General features: G+C 63.6%; 1 protein-coding gene across 6 annotated transcripts; it reads right to left on the reverse strand.

Moving 5' to 3' along the window:
* Nucleotides 1-8156: 8156 nt before the first annotated feature.
* LOC125635174 (rho-related BTB domain-containing protein 2) lies at nt 8157-20467 on the reverse strand. Of its 6 annotated transcripts, none has more exons than XM_048846504.2 (10): nt 20353-20467; nt 18789-18990; nt 18472-18575; nt 14839-15024; nt 13455-14419; nt 12852-12970; nt 11773-11923; nt 11104-11165; nt 10473-10578; nt 8157-8938 (listed from the first exon to the last, which is right to left on the reverse strand). In XM_048846504.2, the coding sequence occupies exons 2-10, from the start codon at nt 18978-18980 to the stop codon at nt 8769-8771; spliced, it is 2055 nt and encodes a 684-aa protein (XP_048702461.1). In that variant the 5' UTR covers nt 18981-18990; nt 20353-20467; the 3' UTR covers nt 8157-8768. The 6 variants fall into 6 exon arrangements, with proteins under 6 accessions (XP_048702461.1, XP_048702457.1, XP_048702458.1 ...); XM_048846500.2 differs by having other exon boundaries at nt 11077-11165; nt 20353-20466; XM_048846501.2 differs by having other exon boundaries at nt 11077-11165; nt 20357-20450.

The following is a 20467-nucleotide window of genomic DNA, read 5'->3' on the forward strand; positions in this document are numbered from 1 at the left end:
TTGTGTGTTTGGAAGGCGTGAAACAGTGGACACTTCCTGTTGCTCCTGATGGCAAATAGGTCTACCCAGGAAAACCCCCACCTTTGGAAGATGTCGTTTATGGCGTCCAGCCGGATGGCCCACTCATGACTGCGGAACAACTGGCTGAGGTGGTCCGCAAGCTTGTTGCGTGCTCCCGGGAGACGGGATGCCTCTAGGTGGATGGAGCGAGCTACACAAAACTCCCACAGCTGGAGAGCCTGCTGACAGAGAGGGGAGGAGTGGACTCCACCCTGCTTGTTTATGTAAAACATGGCGGTGGTGTTGTCGGTCAACACCGCCACGCAGTGACCTCGCAATATCGTATGGAAGGTCTGGCAGTTCAGTCTCCTCACTCTGAGCTCCTTTATATTGATATGGAGCAGGATCTCGGACTGCGACCACATGCCCTGGGTCTGTAAGTGTCCTAGGTGGGCCCTCCCAACCCAGGTCTGCCGCGTCTATTACTAAGGTCATGGATGGTTGAGGGGTGGTGAATGGGACTCCTTCGCAGACCATGTGAGGGTCCAACCACCAGCCTAGGGTATCTAAGACTCGCATCGGTATCGTTACTACCGAGTCTAAACTGTCTCAACCCGGCTGATAAGCTGAAGCGAGCCACGCCTGGACTGGCCTGACACTCAGCCTGGTGTGCCTGGCCACATAGGTGCATGCCGCCATGTGTCCCAGGAGGCTGAGGCCTGTCCTCGTGGTTGTGGTGGGGTATCGTCTGAGCACCTGAATGACGTGTGACAGTGTTTGGAATCTGGGCTCTGGCAGGATAGCTCTTGCCTGAACCAAGTCCAGTGCTGCCCCGATGAATTCTATTTGTTGGGTGGGTGACAACATTGACTTGTCCACATTGAGGAGGAGACCTAGTCTCTGGAAGGTGTCTCTGACTAACCAGACCTGGGACTCCACCTGCTCCGCAGAGCGCCCCCGCAGCAGCCAGTTGTCAAGGTAGAGATACACCTGCCTCTTGCGGAGAAAGGCCGCGACCACGCACATGCACTTGGTGAACACCCCAGGGGCTGTTGATAACCCGAATGGGAGCACCGTGAACTGATGATGTATGCGGTTGACAACAAACCTCAGGAAGTGTGGTGAGGAGGCCAGATGGCTATGTGGAGGTACGTGTCTTTCATGTCGAGGGCAGCGTACCAGTCCCCCAGATCCAGGGAAGGGATAATTGTGCTCAGGGAGACCAGTGGAATTTGAACTTCACCATGAACTCGTTGAGTCCTCGCAGGTCTAAGGTGGGTCTGAGACCCCCCCTTGGCTTTGGGGATTAGGAAGTATCAGGAATAGAATCCCTTGCCCCTAAGCTCCTGAGGAACCTCCTCCTCTTCCGCTCCCGGGGCGAGGCGTGCCTGCACCTCCTGGATAAGGAGTTACTCATGAGAGGGATCCCTGAAGAGGGAGGGGAAAAGGGAGGTGGGAGGGAGGGGAGGAGCAGAATTGGAGAGAATATCCCACTTCTACTGTGTGAAGAACCCAGGGGTCTGATTTTATATGAGACCACACACAGTAGAAGTGGGATAGATGGTTCAGAAAGCGGGGGGGAAAGATCCAGGATAGTGCCTGGTATGCCGTCTTCGGGCGTCCCTTCAAAACCCTTCCTTGGAGCCCGACAATGGCTTGGTCGGGCCCTGCCCTTAGCCTGAGGGAGGGTTGGAAGGTCTACGTCTATTATTCCTGCCCCTATGGCGCTATGTATCCTGCCTTGGGCGAGGCTTCTGCTGCTGTTGGGGTTGAGGCTTGAAGGGTTTTCTCTGGGTAGCAGGAGTGTGCATCCCCAGAGATTTCATAGTTGCCCTTAAGTCCTTTAGGCTGTGGAGCCTCGAGTCGGTCTGGTCCGAAAACAGCCCTGCACCCTCAAAGGGAAGATCCTGCAGGGTCTACTGAACTTCTGGGGGAAGCCCGGACACTTGGAGCAAAGCGGTTCTCCTCATGACTACCCCTGAGGAGGTACATGCCGCAGAGTCAGCCAAGTCGAGGGAGGCCTGCAGGGATGCCCTGGCTACTGCCTTCCCCTCCTGACCAGAGCCGAGAACTCAGCCTTTGACTCAGTGGGGAGCAACTCCTTGTATTTGGGCATAGTTCCACAAGTTAAAGTTTTACCTGCTGAGGATAGCTTGTTGGTTAGCTATCATCAGCTGTAGGCCCCCCTGTCATGGAGTCCCCGGGTGATGCCCTGGAACTGCTCCCTACGAAGCCAGGCAGGACTCTGGGGCAGTCTCCTCTCGGGGAGCAGCCTGTCTGCAAGACACACAGCTCACACCTTCCTGGGCCTGACCTCAGAGCATTCGGCATCCTCTGCCCCTCCATGCGCTTCCCACAGCGAGTCCGCCCAGACGGGGTCCTAGAGAAGCCAGAGGGTCCTGCCCCCCAACTTCGCAGTCAGACGTGACTCTCAGCCAGCCAGTAAAACAGAAGGTTTATTAGATGAGAGGAACATGGTCTGAAACAGAGCTTGTAGGTTCAGAGAACAGGACCCCTCAGCTGGGTCAATTTTGGGGGGGCAGTGAGCCAGACAACCCCGTCTCCACTTCACTCCATGTCTCCAGCCAGCCCCAAAACTGACTCCCCCTCCAGCCCCTCCTCCTCTGGGCTTTGTCCCTTTCCCGGGCCAGGAGGTCACCGGATTCCTTTGTTCTCCAACCCTTTAGCTCTCACCTTGCAGGGGGGAAGGGCCCAGGCCATCAGTTGCCAGGAAACAGGGTGTTGGCCATTCTCTGTGTCCAGACCCCTGCACACACCTGCCCTCTAGGGCTCTGCAACGATCATACACCCTTATCCCACCCCCCTAGATACTTAAGAACTGCCTAGGGGAAACTGAGGCACCCCCACACTATTCAGAGGAAACATTAAGAACAGTCCTGCTTTGTCACACCCCCCCGCAGCATACTTTTCTGCCAAAGAGATCCATACGTTTGGCTTCTTTAGCCTTAGGAGCCAGTGCCTGCTGGCCCGGTGCTCCTTCTCATTTACGGCCGAGACCACCAGGGAGCAAGGGTGTGGGTGGGAGAATAAGAACTCATATCCCTTGGAGGGAACAAAGTATTTTCTCTCCACACTCCTGGCAGTGGGCAGAATGCGGGCTGGAGTCTGCCACACAGTATTATAATTGTTGTAAACAGTTTTAGTGACCAGCAACGTCACTCCAGAATGTCTACCACTGGGTCCTCTGACTTGATGACTTCCTCCACCTGTAGGCCCATGTTAGGGATTAGGTTAGGGTTAGATGCCGGAGAACGGCTCCTGTGTTCCAGTGCCGTGTCTTGGTGCTGGCCAAGAGAGGGTGACAGCGATTGGGGCCGACCCCTCGGCGCAGAGACACAGATTCTCGCACTCCCTGGGCTAGGCAATCCTGTACCAAGGCCAGGGCCGGGGGGTGTTGCAGTGATGTAGACCGGGAATGGTGCTGGTCCGGTGACAAAGAGCATCATCATCGCAGGCTTGCCTCTAGATGGGCCCGAGCCGGCTGCAAGCGGCGCTGGAGGCTTCTCTCTGACGGCTGGGGCTGAGGTGTGGTACTCTCTAAGTTCCTTCGCAGCCTCAAAGGTGTTGGGTGGAGGAGGGCTCCAACTCCTCCACCAGGTACTGCCCCGCCAGACAGTCACTGCAGGCTGGGCTCAGCGGTGCCAACTGGGGTGTTGGACTCAGCGGCACGAGCTCTTGCTGCTTGGAAGTAGAGTCCTTCCTCTGAGGCAGCAAAATCTCCCCGGCTGGTCTCACTCTCTGAGGAGAGCACCCTCTGCTCGCCTTCTGATGGTGCTTGTGGGGCACAGCTCTCTGCTGCTGTGCCAGGGATCTCCGGTACCAAGGGTCTCTAGCCCAGAGTCCTTCCTCGGTACCGATTCGCAGAGCGACGCTGGGGTGCTCCGCACTGAGCTCGGGCCTGGGCCTTGGCAGTCGGGTGCCGCTGGATGGAGTGCCACTTCCATCAACAGCTGCTTCAAAGGGAAGTCACGTTCCTTCCTCGTCCTGGGCTTGAAAGCCTTGCAGATCTTGCAGCGCTCAGACTATGCGCCTCCCCGAGACCAGTGCTTCTCAAGCTACCCGATGTGGGGGACCGGCAGTTTCTTTCCAATGTTTGCGCAGACCAGCAGCCGCTGGCTCGCGACCTGGCACCAGTCCGCGGACCACCACTTTGAGTATTACTGCCTTAGACACCTCTGGGCATAGGCTTCTTGCCTACACTACAAGATTTAAATCCCTGGGCTTGAGGCATGCCCTGAAGCCCAAGGTGGGGTGAGGGGAGAATGACCCACTCACCAAGTCTGTCATAACTACCGATAAACTAACTACAAAACAAAGCTGGGTCGGACTCCGTGATAGCCAAGGGAACACTTGCAAGCAAGCGAAACACAGTTCCAGCACCTCCACGGACAGTAAGAAAGAACTGAAGGGGGTCAGGGCGGCAGGGTCATGCACTGAGCGCCATGAGGGCGCCGCTCCAGGGGCTCCCTCGCCTACCCGCTGGGAGCTGCTGAGGAAAGAAGTTTCCAACGACCGTGCAGGCGGTGCGCGCACACCCCTGCTTGGAATGGACGTGGACGCTCACTCGAAGAAGAACACAAGAGCGGCCAGGCTGGGTCAGACCAAGGGTCCATCCAGCCCAGTGTCCTGTCCACCGCCAGGGCCAGGGGCCCCAGAGGGAATGAAGAGAACAGGGCATCACCAAGTGACCCATCCCATCGCCCATTCCCAGGGTCTGGTAAGCAGGGGCTAGGGACCCCATCCCTGCTAATCCTGGCTAATAGCCACTGATGGACCTGTCCTCCAGGAAGGTATCTAGACTCTGGGGGCCAGAGGCTGGGCCTGGGTTGACGGGGGTGGCTCACTGGGTAACTGCCCTGCTCGGCTCACTGGGCGGAGCCGCAGGACTGGTCTCCTGTGCGGGGGGGGCTCCGGGCTGTGGACTCAGGGGGGGCTTCTTGCAATCCTGCGCCGTGGCCCTTCCCTGCTCTCCCCCGCACGCACTGGCCTGCAGCAGGGCCCTCCAGCTTCCCACGGCGGGCCCCACCCTTTGTGGGGAGTGAAGGGGTTAACCCCAGTGACTGACAGGCCTTTGAGCCAATCGCTGCTCCCGGCCGGGCCCAGCACGCCTTGTCGTGTCTCCGGCAGCCTCGCGCGTGTGCACGGTCCGGTCCGGCCCGGTCCAGCCGGGACCTGCGGGAGGCGGGGCTGCCCGGGCCGGACAGGGCGCGGTGTGAGTCCGATCCCGCGCTACGTGTGAACGGGGGGCGCCCCTGGGGGCTCGGGGCCGCAGACGCTGCAGCTCCTTGGCCGGCTGCAGCCTGGTCCGGGCCCGGGGGCTCAGGAGAAGCCCCGCGGCGCCCCCTCGTGAGCCGGGCCCGAGCCGGCTGCAGCGCCCGCCTCCCCCAGTCCGCGCCCGGCTGGGCCCCCCGCGCCGCTCCCTGCGGCCGGGCCCCCACGGGCGGAACCGCGGCTCGGCTCTGGCCTGCGGGGGAAGCTGCCGGCGCTCAGCGGCTCGGACCCCGGCCCGGCTGGCTCTGCTCTGGGCTAGAGGGAGCCTCGCTGCCCGGCCCCTGAGCCCGGCCCGGCCCCACGCATCCGCCCAGCCCAGCCCCGGGGCTGGAACGGCAAGGCTGGGTGCCACCCGGCGGGAGCCTGGCACAGGGTGAGCAACGGGCTGCAGCCCGGCCTGCTGCAGGCTCCTGCCCTGGGCCTGTGGCCACAGCCTGGGCTCAGGGAGGCAGACGTTTCCAATCCTCTTTGCAAGGGGCCAGCCCTGCATGGAGAATCAGGCCCAGGCCCCAGCTTGGCCCATCCCCAGGAAGCCTGGCCCAGAGCCTCATGGCCCTGGCTCCTGCTCCCCCTACCCCTGCAAGGGCAGGCTCCGTGCAGCTGTTTTCATGTCCACGCAGAAGCTGCAGCCTATGGCCCCACCCCTGGCTGGGCTGCCTCCGCCAGTAGTGCCGAGAGGCATGGAGGAGATGCCGCTGGAGGCTTTGGTATGAGCACATCCAGTTACCCAGGCCCCATCCGCCCACTGCGCCAGCCCAGCCATCACCGAAACCCGTCTGTGGCCCAGCTCCCCGCAGGAACTTCAGTCAGTCGCGCTGCAGCCGCTGCTGGGGAGGACCCACCATTCGGAGAAAGGAGCACAGCACCTTCCAGCAGTTTGGGCAGCTGCAAGTACGGTAATCTGACTGCTACCGTACCGCCATGGCCCACTGGGAGCTGCGGGAACATGCAGCGTGACACCAGGGCAAAGCTTTGAGAACAGGCCCGTCAGTCTAGCAGAGGAAAGTCTAACATGATCCAAGGGCTAGAAGTTGAAGACAAACTGATGATTTAACTGGGAATTGGTGATGATTTAACTGGGAATTGGTCCTGCTTCGAGCAGGGGGTTGGACTAGATGACCTTCTGGGGTCCCTTCCAACCCTTATATTCTATGATTCTATGAAACTCAGACTGGAAATAAGGCGTAAATTTACCAAGTGTAATTGACGAGAAGAACAAGTCACCCCAGACCATGGTGCATTCTCCATCACCAGCACTTTTCACAGCAAGAGGGGATGGTCTAGAAGAGCTGCTCCAGGAGTTAGGGTGAGGCAGGTCTGTGGCCCCTGGTACAGTCAGACTAACTGAGCAGAGTAGGCCCTCGTAGCCACAGAATCTATTAATGTTTCCTTGTACGCCTCCATCTGTCTTGTGCAGCATGGCTGCTGGGCCACGGTGCCAGCAAAAGAGAGCTCTCCCCTCAGCAGGGCAAAACGCGGGCAGAGAACCAGGACAGCGCTATCCACGGTGGCACTGCACGCGCTGTAACTTACATCGCTCAGTAGGGGGCTCTACCGCGCCCCGCGGAACACTGACACTAGCTGTAGTGTAGACGAGCCCCTAGCCTGCTAGCTCTTTGGGGAAGAGACCATAACAGTGCTGTGTTTGTCCACCACCGAGCAGGAGGACCTGGCCCCGGCTAACGGCTGGGTACAGTGCCTTCAGCAGTAGGGTCAGGGCCCTCCCCTGGCTCAGCCCTGGGTCAGAGACACGCTAGTGGGCTCCTCTGAGAGGTCTCCCCTCCTAGCAGCGACCTACTTCTTGAGTGCTCATGAGCACGAATGGGGGGGGTTGAGCCTAAGGGCATTAGTGCAGGAAGCCTAGAGGGCACAGCAAAACCTGCCCCTTGCCCGAGCCAGCCTGCTTCCACAGCAGGAGCTAAGCCACCCCCAGGAGCCCATCCCACCCAGCCCTGAGCTCTCCAAACACAGAGAGGCTCTCAGCCACCTGGGGCTGCACTTCAGGGTCCCACGACCTCCGGCCCTGCACTTAACCCACCCTGACCCCATTCTCCCATGGCCCTGGCTCTCCAGGCCGCACTCGAGCCCTACCCGGAGCAGCGCAGTTAAGCCGAGCTGATTTCCCCATGCAGCGCAGCCCACACTCTCCCCTGGGACCCCCAGAGAAGCAGCCCCAGGCACATTACAAAAGGTTTTATTAAAGGTTAAAACAGTCCAATACTGCGAGGTGTAAAAAGGCCAGGCTGCGGGCAAGGGCAGTGCTGGGCCAGCTCACAGTGGTTAGAAACGTGGATACAAACAGCCCTTTCGTCGGAGTGAGGTGACGGCTCAGCAGGGGAACGGTGTGCTCCGTGAGGCCTGGCAGGAGTCGGGATCCATAGAAAAGTGTAAAAACCATTGTGCAGGTGGCTCGCGGAGCCCCAGGGAGGGGGAGCCCTGCCAGCACGGGGCAGTTCCCTTAATGCACCATAGTGTAGAAAAAGGGGAGGGGCCATAGCCCAGGCTCAGGGCACCTCCCGGAGGACGACAGGGACCCAGCCCCTCCCAGGAGACAGGGTGAGTTGGGGAAGAGGCTTGTAGTGTCAAAGGCACAGAGAGGAGCCGGTCAGGGGCTCTGGGCTGCCCTGGCCCCAGAGCAGGCAAAGCACAAAGGGCGGAGCTTCTACAACTACCAAAAACACACACACATCTCCTGCCCAAACCCAGCTCCCACATGCACCCCCAGAGCTCAGACCCTCAACTGCAGCTCTGGCCCCAGCTGCATCCCACAAGTACACACCTCTGCCCCCCATCACTACTCTGGGGGTCTCCCAGGGGCAGGGAGAAATCCTCCCCCCACGCTTCCCCACCCTCCCCCCGCCACCCACAGCTCCCCACCACTCAGCTCACTGAGCCAACCCCCCCTGCACAGCTCTGCTGCCCGAGGCCTCGGGGGAGCCTGGACCAGGGAGAGGAGATGCAGGCCGGATCCTGCAGGGGTCAGAGTGCTGCTCTGAGGTCCCTTGGGGGGCCCCGGCAGCACCCCCACCATCAGGGAAGGAGGGCAAAGCCAGCCTCCCCCACACAGCTGGGTGCCCCTCCCCAGAGCACAGTGGAGTCAGGAAGGCAGCCCCCACTCCTGATAGATCACACGCAGCCCCCAGCTGCGCTGGGTTTGGGCCCCTGCAGGGCCATGGGACGAAGGCACCACCAAGCTGCAGCAGAGCCACAGATGTAAACTAAGGGCAGCAGTAGCCAGGAGCCCCGCCAGTGCAGTCAGGCAGGGACAGCTGCAGCGCCCAGGAGCCCCGCCAGTGCAGTCAGGCAGGGACAGCTGCAGCGCCCAGGAGCCCCGCCGGTGCAGTCAGGCAGGGACAGCTGCAGCGCCCACAGAAGCGGGAACGAGGGGCCCTGGCTGGCATGGGCACCCAGCTCCCAGCCCTACCCAGCTCCCCCACCCGAATGGCCCTGGGGCCAAGCTCCCCCGCGGGCAGGGCTCAGGAGACGTGGGGCGAGGGGCGCCAGAAGCACCACGTGCTGCGGGTGCGCTGCTTCCGCAGCAGCTGCTCTTCCAGGTCCCGCTCCTTCTTCGAGCGCAGGTACAGATCCTCCTCCTTCAGGTACCAGACGGGCGGCCAGCGGTGCCTCTCAAAGTGCGCCTTGTTCTCTGCGGGGCAGGAGGGCATCAGCCCCGACCCCCCGGCTGGCAGGGGGCTAGGACCCCCCATCACACTGCAGAGCAGCCAGCATCACCGCAACCCCCAGCGACCAGGGCAACTGCGCCAGGCCTCAGTCCCGTCCCCCCCCCCACAGCAACGGGCCCAGCGCTGCCTCCCGCCCAGAGCAGAGGGAGCTGCTCTGCAACCACTGAGCTCCCTCCCTGGGCCGGGGAAGGCTGCCAGGGCCGGCCGGAGGGAAAACAGCACCCTGGCGCCCCTAGGATAACGGGTTCAGCAGCCCCAGGGGAGGCCCAGGGACAGGAAAGGAGCCTGGTGACTGCAGAGCCCCAGAAATGGGGAGGGACCCAGAGGAGTACAGAGCGAGCCGCACTGGTAATAGGCTGCAGGTGGGGGGCAGTGACACAGGGGCTCCAGAAGGGCAGATCTCCCCCCACCCCAAAACTGAGCACCTGCAATATTCATGTTCCTCTCCTCAGTGCCAGGGAAGGTGGGTTGTTCGGCAGGAGGAGGGCGGGGGTTAAAATGCAAAGACCCCAGCACGCTGGAAGTAGCTAGAGTGGGTGGTGACAGTGGAAGGTTCACTCCTGAAATATCCCCAACTCTCTACACTGACACCTCCCTTTGGGATGAGCAAGAAAGTGGGGAACTGGGGGGTCAGAATGTGGCATGGGGAGCAGGATCTTGAAGACTGGACCACCCTGAGATCTGGGGGGGCTGCTGGGAGCTGGGGCTCAGACTGGTACCCAGAGGCACAGAGAGGGGCCCTCTGGGAGTTGGGGGTCAGCACCCTACCAGACTTACTGCACGGGAAAGATGAGTTTTAGCTTCCTTTCCCTCCCAACCCAGAAGAGGTTAGCACCTTCCAGCTCCTATTGGCCAGCTGAGATGCCATGCTAGTCTTCCACTGGGTGGCATGATAGAAGATTAGGGTTGGAAGGGACCTCAGGAGGTCATCTTGTCCAACCCCCTGCTCAAAGCAGGACCAACCCCCACTAAATCATCCCAGCCAGGGCTGTGTCAAGATGGGCCTTAAAAACCTCTAAGGAAGGAAATTCCACCACCTCCCTAGGTAACCCATTCCAGGGCTTCACCGCCCTCTGTGTGAAAAAGTGTTTCCTAATCTCCAACCTAGACCTCCCCCACTGCAACTTGAGACCATTGCTCCTCGTTCTGTCATCTGCCACCACTGAGAACAGCCGAGCTCCATCCTCTCTGGAACCCCCCTGCAGGTAGTTGAAGGCTGCTATAAATCCCCCCTCACTCTTCTCTTCCGCAGACTAAACATCCCCAGTTCCCTCAGCCCTTTCATTCAGGCCGCCCAGGGGAGAAGCAGCCAGGCTGGGGTGGGGGTGGGAAGAACAGCCCCTCCCCCCGTCAGAGTGCCATGCCAGTCTGGGAAGCCAGGAGGCCTCGCGCAGGAGCAGGGATGCAGGCACTCCTGCCACGCCAGCCGGCACCCCGCAGGCAGCGAGGGGAGCCTGAGCCCCTGGCCTCTTCCCCACCGCGCCCCCCGGCCCGTACCTGGCGCCATGTACTTCATCTCCCTGGGGAAGCGGCGGCAGACACTGTTGTAGTTGGTGCAGATGTGGTGCAGGCACCAGGCGGCCAGCTGCTGGGCATTGTGGAACTGCGAGAGAGCAGCAGGCTGAGAGCAGGGAAGGGGCCCCGGCCCCACCCACATCCCACGGGCTCCAGGCACTGGGCTGGGTGCCCTGTGACCCACAAAGGGTCTTGACAGCCAGGCCCTCGCCCCATCAGGCCGCAGCTCTGGGCACCAAGCCAAGGGCCAGGCGGTAACATGCTGGGGGCCCCAGGGCAGAGGCCAGGTGGCTCCACGTCCCAGCAGGCAGTGCAGCCGGGCAGCGGGAGCCTGGCTGGGGAGGGCAGGCCCTGGGCAGCAGTCCCAGCAGACCTGGACTGAGCACGGCATGCTCCAGATGCCCCAAAACTGCTAGAAGCATCTGGCCCTGGCCAGCATAGGAGACAGGCTACTGGCCAGCTGGGACATCGCTCTGACCCAGGACAGCCGCTCACATTCTCAGTGCCACCACCCTAATCTGAGCGGGGGGAGGAGAAGCCACAGCTCAGACACCCCGAGCCCTGTCCCACCCCACCCTCCCTCTACCTGAGTCATCTCCAGGTAGATGATCACCTGCTGGTCGATCTCCACCTGCTGCACGTAGGCTCGGAGCAGCTCGTCCACAGCATGCTGCTCTGGGAGGGCAGAGACGAGGGGCAGTGAGCCTCCCGGGGGCTCCTGGCTCCATGCTGGGGCTGCAGGGTCCCAGGCCGAGCCCTGCATGCATGGGGGGGCCCCCTCATGCACTCCCACAATATCAGCTGTTCTGGTGCTTCTGGGAACAGCATGACCCTGCCCTCCATGACCCACCTGCACAGGCAGAGCAGGGTGTTCTTCGTTCCATGTCCCCTGCCCAAGGCCGGACAAAGCCATATGCGGTTCTGTCTCAGCACCGGGCGGGAACAAGGCGCCCACGAGAACCGTCCGGTTTGCAGCTGGCCCAATGGCCTTGCTGTGCGGGGCGGGGGGGAAGCAGGGTGCAGGCTGGCCATGGGCAGCTGCCCCACAGCTCAGGCTGTGCTTGGCGGACAGAACCCAGGCTCTGTGTCTGCCCCACGTGGGCTGCACGAAGGGTCGAGCACTGCTCCAGGGGCCCTTACATAACAGCCTGCGTGTCAGTGACGCTCCAGGGACACATCGACCCGCCGCGGCCGTCAGCCTCGTTATCTTATCGGCGGCTCTCAGAGGAGGCCCGCAGCCCAGCAGCTGGGAGAGGCCGCCTGGGGCCGTGCCGAGCCTCACCTGTGAGTGCCTGCAGCCGCGGCAGACACAGGCGGTTGGTTAAGATCAGCAGTTCCATGGCATCCAGGTCAGGCGTGGGGGTGAAGTGCCCAGTGTAGAGGAACTCCAGGACGGCACGCAGGCAGGCACACTTGGTGCCAGGCAGGGAGACCTGGGGGTGACAAGGGGAACCTAAGGGACTCACCCCCAACAACCCCCTCCTCCCCCCAGAGCACTCTCTCCTCTTCAGGAACAGGCGTCCCCCTGCATTCCCACAGCCCCCAGCTAGCCCAGCCCTGCTGATGCTTGCGGCTATTCCCCCATTCACAGGCCTGTCTGCTGGGAACAAGTCGGTTGTAATCCCCCAAACCCAATGGTAAAACCAGCAGAGCCAGCAAATAATGTACCACGAAATCACAGCTTATGGGGCAGCCAAATGCTAGAGGGGCCTCGGCCAGGAGGGGGGATGACCCCCAAGAGGGGCTAGGAGCAGGCTGGATCTGGAGGGAGCAGTGAGAGGAGGTGGTGGCTGTGTGCAGGGGTCTGGCCCTGGCCCCAGCCCTGGCACCCACGCCTGGCCACATGATCCCCCCACCCCCCCGTGACCTTTTTATTTTTGAGATTCGCAATTTATCTCCGACGACACGCTGCAGCCACGCTGCCCCGTTGGCAGGGGAAAGGAACCTTCAGGTCACGTGCCCCCTCCCCCCCAGCCCAGCCAGCTGCTATTCACGCTGAGGGACAGCTGCTCAAGGGCTCTGCCCCTCAGAGGCGGGGGGGGGCACCCCTGGGCCAGGCAGGAGGAGGGAGCAGGCAGCAGCAGCTTCACCACCAGGCTGAGTTGGGAGCAGCCCTGCTCCAGAGCTCTGCCTCTCAGCTCTTCCCATCAGCCCCAACCCCCTCACCTGCTGGGGGAGGAAAAACACCTCTTCCCTACCCTGCTCCCCCCTTGGATCTTGAGGAACCCCTCCCCCACCCCTGCCCTTTGCTCCCAGGATCCCCCACTCCCAGGGATCCCTCATCTGCCCCTTACCCTCCCTCCACACTGCCCCTCATTCCCCTCCCTGCCCCGACCCCACCCAGCGCAGCCCCCCGCTCACCTCCGTGGCGTAGCTCTCCCGGAAGTTGCCGCAGAACATGGCCACCATCCAATCACAGCCCGCGATGAGCAGCGGCTTGTGGGCCGGCACCGAGCCGTCATCCACCAGGAACACAACGTCTGCGAGGGCACAGCATGCAGTGAGTTCTTATGGCCTGGCCCCAGCCCTGCCCCTCCGTGCTTGGCAAACGATCCCTGGGACAGAGGGCACAGCCCTTGCCACGTGACTTCAGCCACTCTGGGGAACGACACGCCAGGGCTGAGCAGTGCCACACAACCAGGCAGTCCGGCCCGGGAAGGAGAGCGCCACACCCACCAGAAACGGCAGAGGGCAGCAGAACGGAATCACCCAGCTGGGGACCCACCAGGGTTCACCCCAGAGGATCTGGCAGGGTACCCCAGGGTATTGACGTGCACGTGCAGGGGAAGGGCCCAGTTTTAAATTGCATCCAGGAGCACTGCACTGGGGCCAGCAGAACTGAGGGGAGAGCACCCCCTAGGGCCCCCAAGCAGCACTGGGAACAGCGCCCCCTATTGAACCCCAACCTCACTTCCTACAGCACCTGGATGCTAGAAGAGGCCCCTGCTGAGGCCCCGCCCCTACCCGCAAAGACGCCCCTGCTGAGGCACTCCTTGATGCGGTTGGCACGGCGCACATGGAAGGCTTTGGTGATCTCTTGGTTCATGAAACTCTCCTTGTTCAGCACATTGGCCACCATCATGCGCAGGTCGAAGACCTCCAGCAGCTCGGCGATGCTGGCCACCTGCATGAGATCTGCGCGGCCCTGGTCCAGGTGGCCTGTGTACAGGTACTCCAGCACTGCCTGGAAGGGCCCCGGCTGGACCAGGCAGTCCATGTACACCACCGTCATCTGCTTCTCCCGCTGGGTCACGGGGTCCTGAACCGACTCCAGCTGCATGCTGACAAAGCCCCGGCCCCAGCCTGACAGCTCCTGGCCCCTGGCCCCTGGCAGCTGCTGGCCCTCGCCCTGCACCAGCCGCAGGGGATCATCACTCTGCGAAGTCCTGAGCGGGGCCTGGGCACCATCATCTAGGAGGCCCTTCTCCATGTCCAGGCTCTTAGTCCTGGCAGCTGGCTCCTTGGCCGCCCGCCACTCCACACCACAGGGCTCCCCGGCCTGGGTCGCCGACCCCTCCAGGGTGAAGAGGTCATAGAACTTGGAGCAAGACGTGGCCAGGTAGACACGATGGGCAAAGACTCTGTGCCCACCCTGCAGCTGGAAGACCACATCAGCGCAGAGAGAGGTGCAGAAGAGGGTGGCGGGGCCCTGGCCACCACTTGTGGGGGGGGCCGGGATGTGGATGACAGGCGGGGGTGGCTTGGGGGGCAGGAAGGGTGCCTGCAGCAAGGGCCTCTGCATCTTCTTCAGGTGGGATTTCCAGAACTGCAGGTGGCGGCGGGAGATGAGGGCAGCGCGGATGGCGTTGTCAAAGACATCCTTGATGCCGAACTGTGCCACCACGCTGGTCTCGTAGTACGGCACCCCCAGCTCCTTGGCCACCTCGTGGCCCCGCTCGGGCGGCAGGATGTCCGTGGGTCTGATGGGCCTGGCAAGGGAGAGGAGCCAGCAGGTCAGCAGAGAGCCCCTGGCTAGAGGACAGACAGCCCAGTGCCAGGGCTGGAGAGAGCCAAACTGCCCACCTACACTGGGCACATACCAAGGAGCAGGCAGAAAGTGCTGGCGAAAGCCCCAAGTGAGACGGGGGATGCCAATGATCTACAGGGCAAGGCATGGGTCTCAGACACCCTGCTCCCACTCAGAGCCTACAGGTAGGCAGTGACCTCCTCCACACCCACAGCCCCAGGGGAGAATGGCAAATGTGTCCGTACCAGCCCCAGGGCTGGGCACAAGGGGCCAGCAGCCGGCAGCCTCAGCCCCAGAGCTGGCTGCCGGCAGCCTCAGCCCCAGAGCTGGCTGCTTCCGGCATTCAGTCCTCGGGGCCCGAGACAGTGGGGGCACCCTTACTTTGCCAGAGGGCGCCGGGCCCGGTTGACTGCCTCCAGGTCGGCATAGCGCAGGTCCAGCTGGCACCCTACCAGCACAATGGGCGTCCGTGGGCAGAAGTGCTTGATCTCCGAATACCACATGGTCTTCACATGGCGCAGGGAGTTGGGGTTCGCCAGGGAGAAGCAGAGAACCACCACATCTGACCTGCAGGCAGGAGGGGGAGAGACGAGGGGCAGCACCAGACCTGCTATTTCCACCCACGGAGACTGCTGCCCTTGGGCACAGAGCAGCACAGCAAACCCCAAGCTCAGACTGACCCCCCTCCCCCACCTACATGGGGCCTACATCACCCTCTGCACTGCACCCAGGCGATCTAGCAGCCAGGTTCCCCCAGCAGAGCTGCCCAGGCACTAACAGAGCCCTAGAGCTCGTGGGGACCCCCTATGCCCATCTGCCCCCAGGGAGGAGCCCAGCCAAGGAGGGCAGATCCTTGGGGATAGACTGAAGGGCCTGATCCTGCCCCATCTTCCCCATCAGACTTCTGGAGCCCCCAGTGCTATGACAGGAGCACTTCACGAGGCTGCACTGCTGGACCCCGATCTCCTGGTGCCTGGACACATCTGCCAAAAAGCCTTGGGACAGGGGGCATCTGGCTCCTGTAACCTGTCCCCGCATGGCCCCGAATCTCAGGCACACCGGTTACTGCAGCAGCCCAATGTGGGGTGCTCAGAAGGCAGCTATTTCAGGAGCGCTGCTCCCCCACCACTAGCAGCCCATGCAAAAGCCAACAGAGCCCGTGCAAACCCTGAACCGGAGCCCAGCCCTCCCCTCAGAACCCCCCAAGCCAGGGGGACAGCTGCTGGGAATGGGGGGAGGATCAGAGAACCCTGTGCAAGCCTGGAGAGCGTACGCTGGCCGAGCTGGGGCAAGGCCCCCACGGGCCACAGAGCCTGAACTAGTCTGGGGAGGAGAGCAGCCCCAGCTACACAGCTCAGCATGGGAAGGTGCCTGAGGGAGGGGTGGCGAACAGCCCCCCCCTCAATGCTGCTTCTGGCCAGGCTCCAGCAGCCACCTGTTCAGCATGTGAATGGAGAGGCCCAGCCAACCTGGCCTCTCCCCAAGGGGGCGCTAAGTCCCCGAACCAGCCCAGGGCACATGGCCCAGGCTCAGCGAGGCCTGCAGCACATGGTGCCTGCCCCCGGCTGTGCATGGAGAGGGATGCTCAGCACAGGGGCCAGGCCCTGCTGGCAGACACTCTCGGAGCAGAGTGCCACAGGGCAGGACAGGGGAAGGCACACGGGCAGCAGTTCCACAACACAGGTACCACTAGCATCACCTTCCGAACGAGGGGATGGGGCCTGGGGCCATCCCCAGACTGCCCCCTCAGCCCATGCGAGAGGCTAGGCGGAGCCAGGCCAGGCCAGCATGGGGGAAGGAGGAAAACCCAGCTGTGGCAGGTAGGGGGCTTATGGGGGCACTCACCCCTGTGAAGTGCAAGGGCACTGTGTGGCTGGGGGTGCCGTCTCGTGCAGAGGTCGTAAGGTGCCCAGTACTCAGTGTTCACGTCTCTGGGGGTTGAACTCCCTGAGACATAGGGAAGAGCTGGCACCAGCTCACCCAGGATCACAGAGAGTCAAAACTCAGACGAGAACCCAGGAGTCTGGGGTCCCAGCCCCTCTTCTCTGCTCACTGCTAGCGCCTCTCTTCAGTTTAGCCATTTACTCCCCTGAACTTCCCCTGCTGCTTCAGCTAGCTGGGAGAGTCTCCTTCCTGTGCAGCTGTTAGTCAGCTGCCATGCTCCACGCCAGAGGTGGCTGCATTTCTGTGCTAGGCAACACTTCCTGTGAAGTGCTTGGAAGGGAATGGGAGGGGTCTGTTCCTGCGGGACAACCACCTTTCATGCCCACGAGCAGACACCACATACAGGAACCTTGCCATGCTGCCCAGCCAGCAGCAGCCCTGTCTCCGAAGTGTCACTGGGATTCAGCTGGGGGTGCCCACGTGAAGCAGAGTGCCCTGGATGTGGCCCTTGCCCAAGCACTGGTCAAGAGACAGGCTCCCACCTGGGCAGGGGCAGACAGGACATCTGGAACGCACTGCGGGACGCCTGTGGGAGCCCTGCTGCCCCAGGGCCCTTGTCATGAGGCAGGGAGCAGCCGGAGCCACTCCTGAGCCCTGTTTGTTTTTAGTGGTGCCTCCCTGAGATGTGATTGGGAGGCACACTTGGACCGAGGCCCACATCACAGACCAAGTGGCTCCTGCCTGCCCGCCACCACAGGAACCTGGCCAAGGCAGGAGCAGTGCCCGGCAGGGAGGGGCAGACACCACCCCCGCCCCATGACACAGCGAGGGTCCAAGGGAGCAAGCAGGCTGCAGAGTTGCACCCAGCCTGGCCAGGCCCGTGCCGAGCCTCCGCAGGGCGAAGACAGCTCAGGGCTGAGCAGCGCATACAGGAAACCCCTGCAGTAAGCACGGCCCCTCCGGAGACAGGGCCTGCGCCCCGGTCGGGCCCAGCCCCAGCCCCTCACCACCAGAGGGGGCTGCATGGCCCGTCAGTACCTGGCAGGGAGGCAGACCTGGCCAGGGAGCCACCTCATCCCCTGTGCATTTCAAACTAGCCAGGACAGCTCTAGAGAGCCTCCCTTGGGACCTGTCAGGCCCTGGGGTGGGAAGAGGTGGGCCATGCCCAGGCTCCTCCGCTCTGCCTTGGGATTCAGGCTCAAGGGCCCAGCCACTTGGGGCTGAACACAAGACCTCCCCCGGCCAAGGGGACTAGAATGGGACTGCTGACCCCTTGGGGCAGGGAGGGTCTGTTGTGTTTGTACAGCGCCTAACACAACGGCCCCGACTCAGACTCCTAGGCACAAGTAAGGAGGCGAGGTTCAGCCTGGCCGGGGAGCTGACAGCCTGGCTGGCCCCCCCCTTGCAGCAGCCAGGCTCCCCACTGTGCGCATTGGGCTCCACACACATGCTTGTGCAGCCTGCAGGGACCCAGGGGAACACGAGCCAGGTATGTTCGCCAAAGGGCCAAGGGGCCCTTCCGGCCAGATGTCCCCAGGAGATCCCTCCGCCCCAGCTGCCAGCTTTGCCACCCGCTGCTGTTACCCAACACTGCCTGTGCCCTAAGGGCAGCCGGGGGGGGAGGGGGGCTGAAACCAGACACTTCCCCCACCCCCCACTCAGGGGCCAGTCCCATTCCCCGAGGGTTTCAGCTGTCTGAGCAACTTCCTTCTCTCGAGGGGAGGGGAGCCCCCCCAGAGAAGGGGGAGGGGAGGAAAGAAGAATCACATGCCCAGCTCCAGGCAGAGTCAAGCAGCAGGTCAGTGTGTGCCCCCCCCACCCCCACCCCCCGCTCTCCCCAGAGCAGCTGGGGCATGGAAGCCTCAGGCACTGAGCTTGTTAGCAGTGGGGGAGTCACACCCCCTTCCAGCAACGGTCTCCCCACCGGGGAGCAGAGGGGTGGAGGCCTCCGGGCCCCTCTACCTTCCCGGACCAGGGGAGACACAAGAGGCCGAACAGAACTGGGGTGAGGCCGGGGGCCCAGGCAGCATGGCCGTGGGGTGTCTGTGCAGCACCACACACAGGGCCCCCAGGAGCCAGGCTGAGGGGACAGCCAGGAGCAGGGACCCCCAACAGCCGCCGGGCTCTCACCTGCCGTAGGCAAACCGCCTGTCCTTGTGGTGGTCCCCGAAGGTGTCCCAGAGCCGCAGAGAAACGCTGACCTCGTCCACCACGTCCCGGGAGCGCTCCAGCACCTGCCCCGGGAAAGCACAGCAGGACAGCTCAGGTGGGACCCCCTCCCCGAGGCAGCTTCCCCTCTACCACAGGCCCCCCACATGGCACCTCAGCTCCCCCCTCTCCTCCACTCAGGCGCTCAAGCCTCAGGGGTTCCTGTGCTACCCACGGTGCCACCCAGGGGCTTCGGGGGTCTCAACCATGGCACGGGCCCATCCCTGCTCGGCTCTCACCTCCTGGCACACGCGGTACTGGTCGATGGCCCAGACGGTCGGCACGTGGGTGGCCAACAGCTGGTACTGGGTGAGGGTGGCATTGCAGGCCCTGGCACAGATGAGGCGTGTCTTGCCCACGGCATTATCCCCGACAACCACGCACTTAATGGTCTCAACATTGGGTCTCTCATAGTCCAGATCTATATCCATCAGGGCACAGCTGGGCGGGAACAGCAGGCAAGGGAGTTATTGCACACGGAGGGGCATGGCTCCAGCTGCCCCCCAGCTGGGGAGCACACAAGCCGCCGGCCAAAACCCTGCTCCTAGCTCAGCGCCCAGTAGGGAGCTACTCCCCACAGACTTGGCAGCTGCTGGGAAAGGAGCTTGCAGACCCAGAGCTCTCCAGGAGCTGGCCGCGACCCAGGTGCTCGGGGGCACCACCCTCATCGGGGGATGGGCCTGACTCCCCGGTATTAGGGGCTTTGTCTGAGGGAGGCAACTATCCCCCCGGCCTGAAAATAAGTGCCCCAATTTGTCACAATTGCTCTCTGGTCCCCGCCAGCAGCGGACCGGCCGGGGGGAGCAGGGGAAGGGGCTCTGGGGTCAGCCAGGGCTAGGAGAAGGGGAGGGGGCTCCGGGAGGGGGGGGCGGGTCGGTCTATAGCCCTGGGGGGAGGGGAGGGGGGCTCCGGGAGGGGGGGGCGGGTCGGTCTATAGCCCCGGGGGGAGGGGAGGGGGGCTCCGGGAGGGGGGGCGGGTCGGTCTATAGCCCCGGGGGGGGGAGAGGGGGCTCCGGGGGGGGGGGCGGGTCGGTCTATAGCCCCGGGGGGAGGGGAGGGGCTCGGGGCGGGTCGGTCTATAGCCCCGGGGGGAGGGGAGGGGGCTCCGGGAGGGGGGGCGGGTCGGTCTATAGCCCCGGGGGGAGGGGAGGGGGCTCCGGGGGGGGGGCGGGTCGGTCTATAGCCCCGGGGGGAGGGGAGGGGCTCGGGGCGGGTCGGTCTATAGCCCCGGGGGGAGGGGAGGGGGCTCCGGGAGGGGGGGCGGGTCGGTCTATAGCCCCGGGGGGAGGGGAGGGGGCTCCGGGGGGGGGGGGCGGGTCGGTCTATAGCCCCGGGGGGAGGGGAGGGGCTCCGGGGGGCGGGTCGGTCTATAGCCCCGGGGGGAGGGGAGGGGGCTCGGGGCGGGTCGGTCTATAGCCCCGGGGGGGGGGAGGGGGCTCCGGGAGGGGGGGCGGGTCGGTCTATAGCCCCGGGGGGAGGGGAGGGGCTCGGGGCGGGTCGGTCTATAGCCCCGGGGGGAGGGGAGGGGGGCTCCGGGGGGGGGGGGCGGGTCGGTCTATAGCCCCGGGGGGAGGGGAGGGGCTCCGGGGGGCGGGTCGGTCTATAGCCCTGGGGGGAGGGGAGGGGCTCCGGGGGGCGGGTCGGTCTATAGCCCCGGGGGGAGGGGAGGGGGCTCGGGGCGGGTCGGTGTATACCCTGGGTGGGGGAGAGGGGCCCGGGGGTCCATGCCCGGAGCTCCCGGCGCAGCGGCCCGGCCAGCCCCCCAGGGGACCCCCCGCGCCCGGCCCCGGCCCTGCCCCTCACCTGCCTGGGGGTCCCGGGGCGGCTCAGGCCGCTCACGGCGCCGGCTCGGCCTCCGGGCGCGCCCGTCTGCAGCGCGGCGGCCGCCGCCGCCTCCGGCCCATCGCGCCCCGGCCGG

The sequence above is a fragment of the Caretta caretta genome, chromosome 4 (assembly GCF_965140235.1).
Source record: "Caretta caretta isolate rCarCar2 chromosome 4, rCarCar1.hap1, whole genome shotgun sequence".
NCBI lineage: Eukaryota > Metazoa > Chordata > Testudines > Cheloniidae > Caretta > Caretta caretta.

Excerpts from the sequence above, each read along its gene's own strand:
- LOC125635174 (XM_048846500.2), bottom strand. The coding sequence starts at position 18,980 with ATGGATATAGATCTGGACTATGAGAGACCCAATGTTGAGACCATTAAG. Across the intron at positions 11,924-12,851 it reads GGGAGAGCTACGCCACGGAG|GTCTCCCTGCCTGGCACCAA; the intron begins GTGAGCGGGGGG and ends TGTCACCCCCAG. Across the intron at positions 11,166-11,772 it reads GCGGCTGCAGGCACTCACAG|AGCAGCATGCTGTGGACGAG; the intron begins GTGAGGCTCGGC and ends CTGCCCTCCCAG.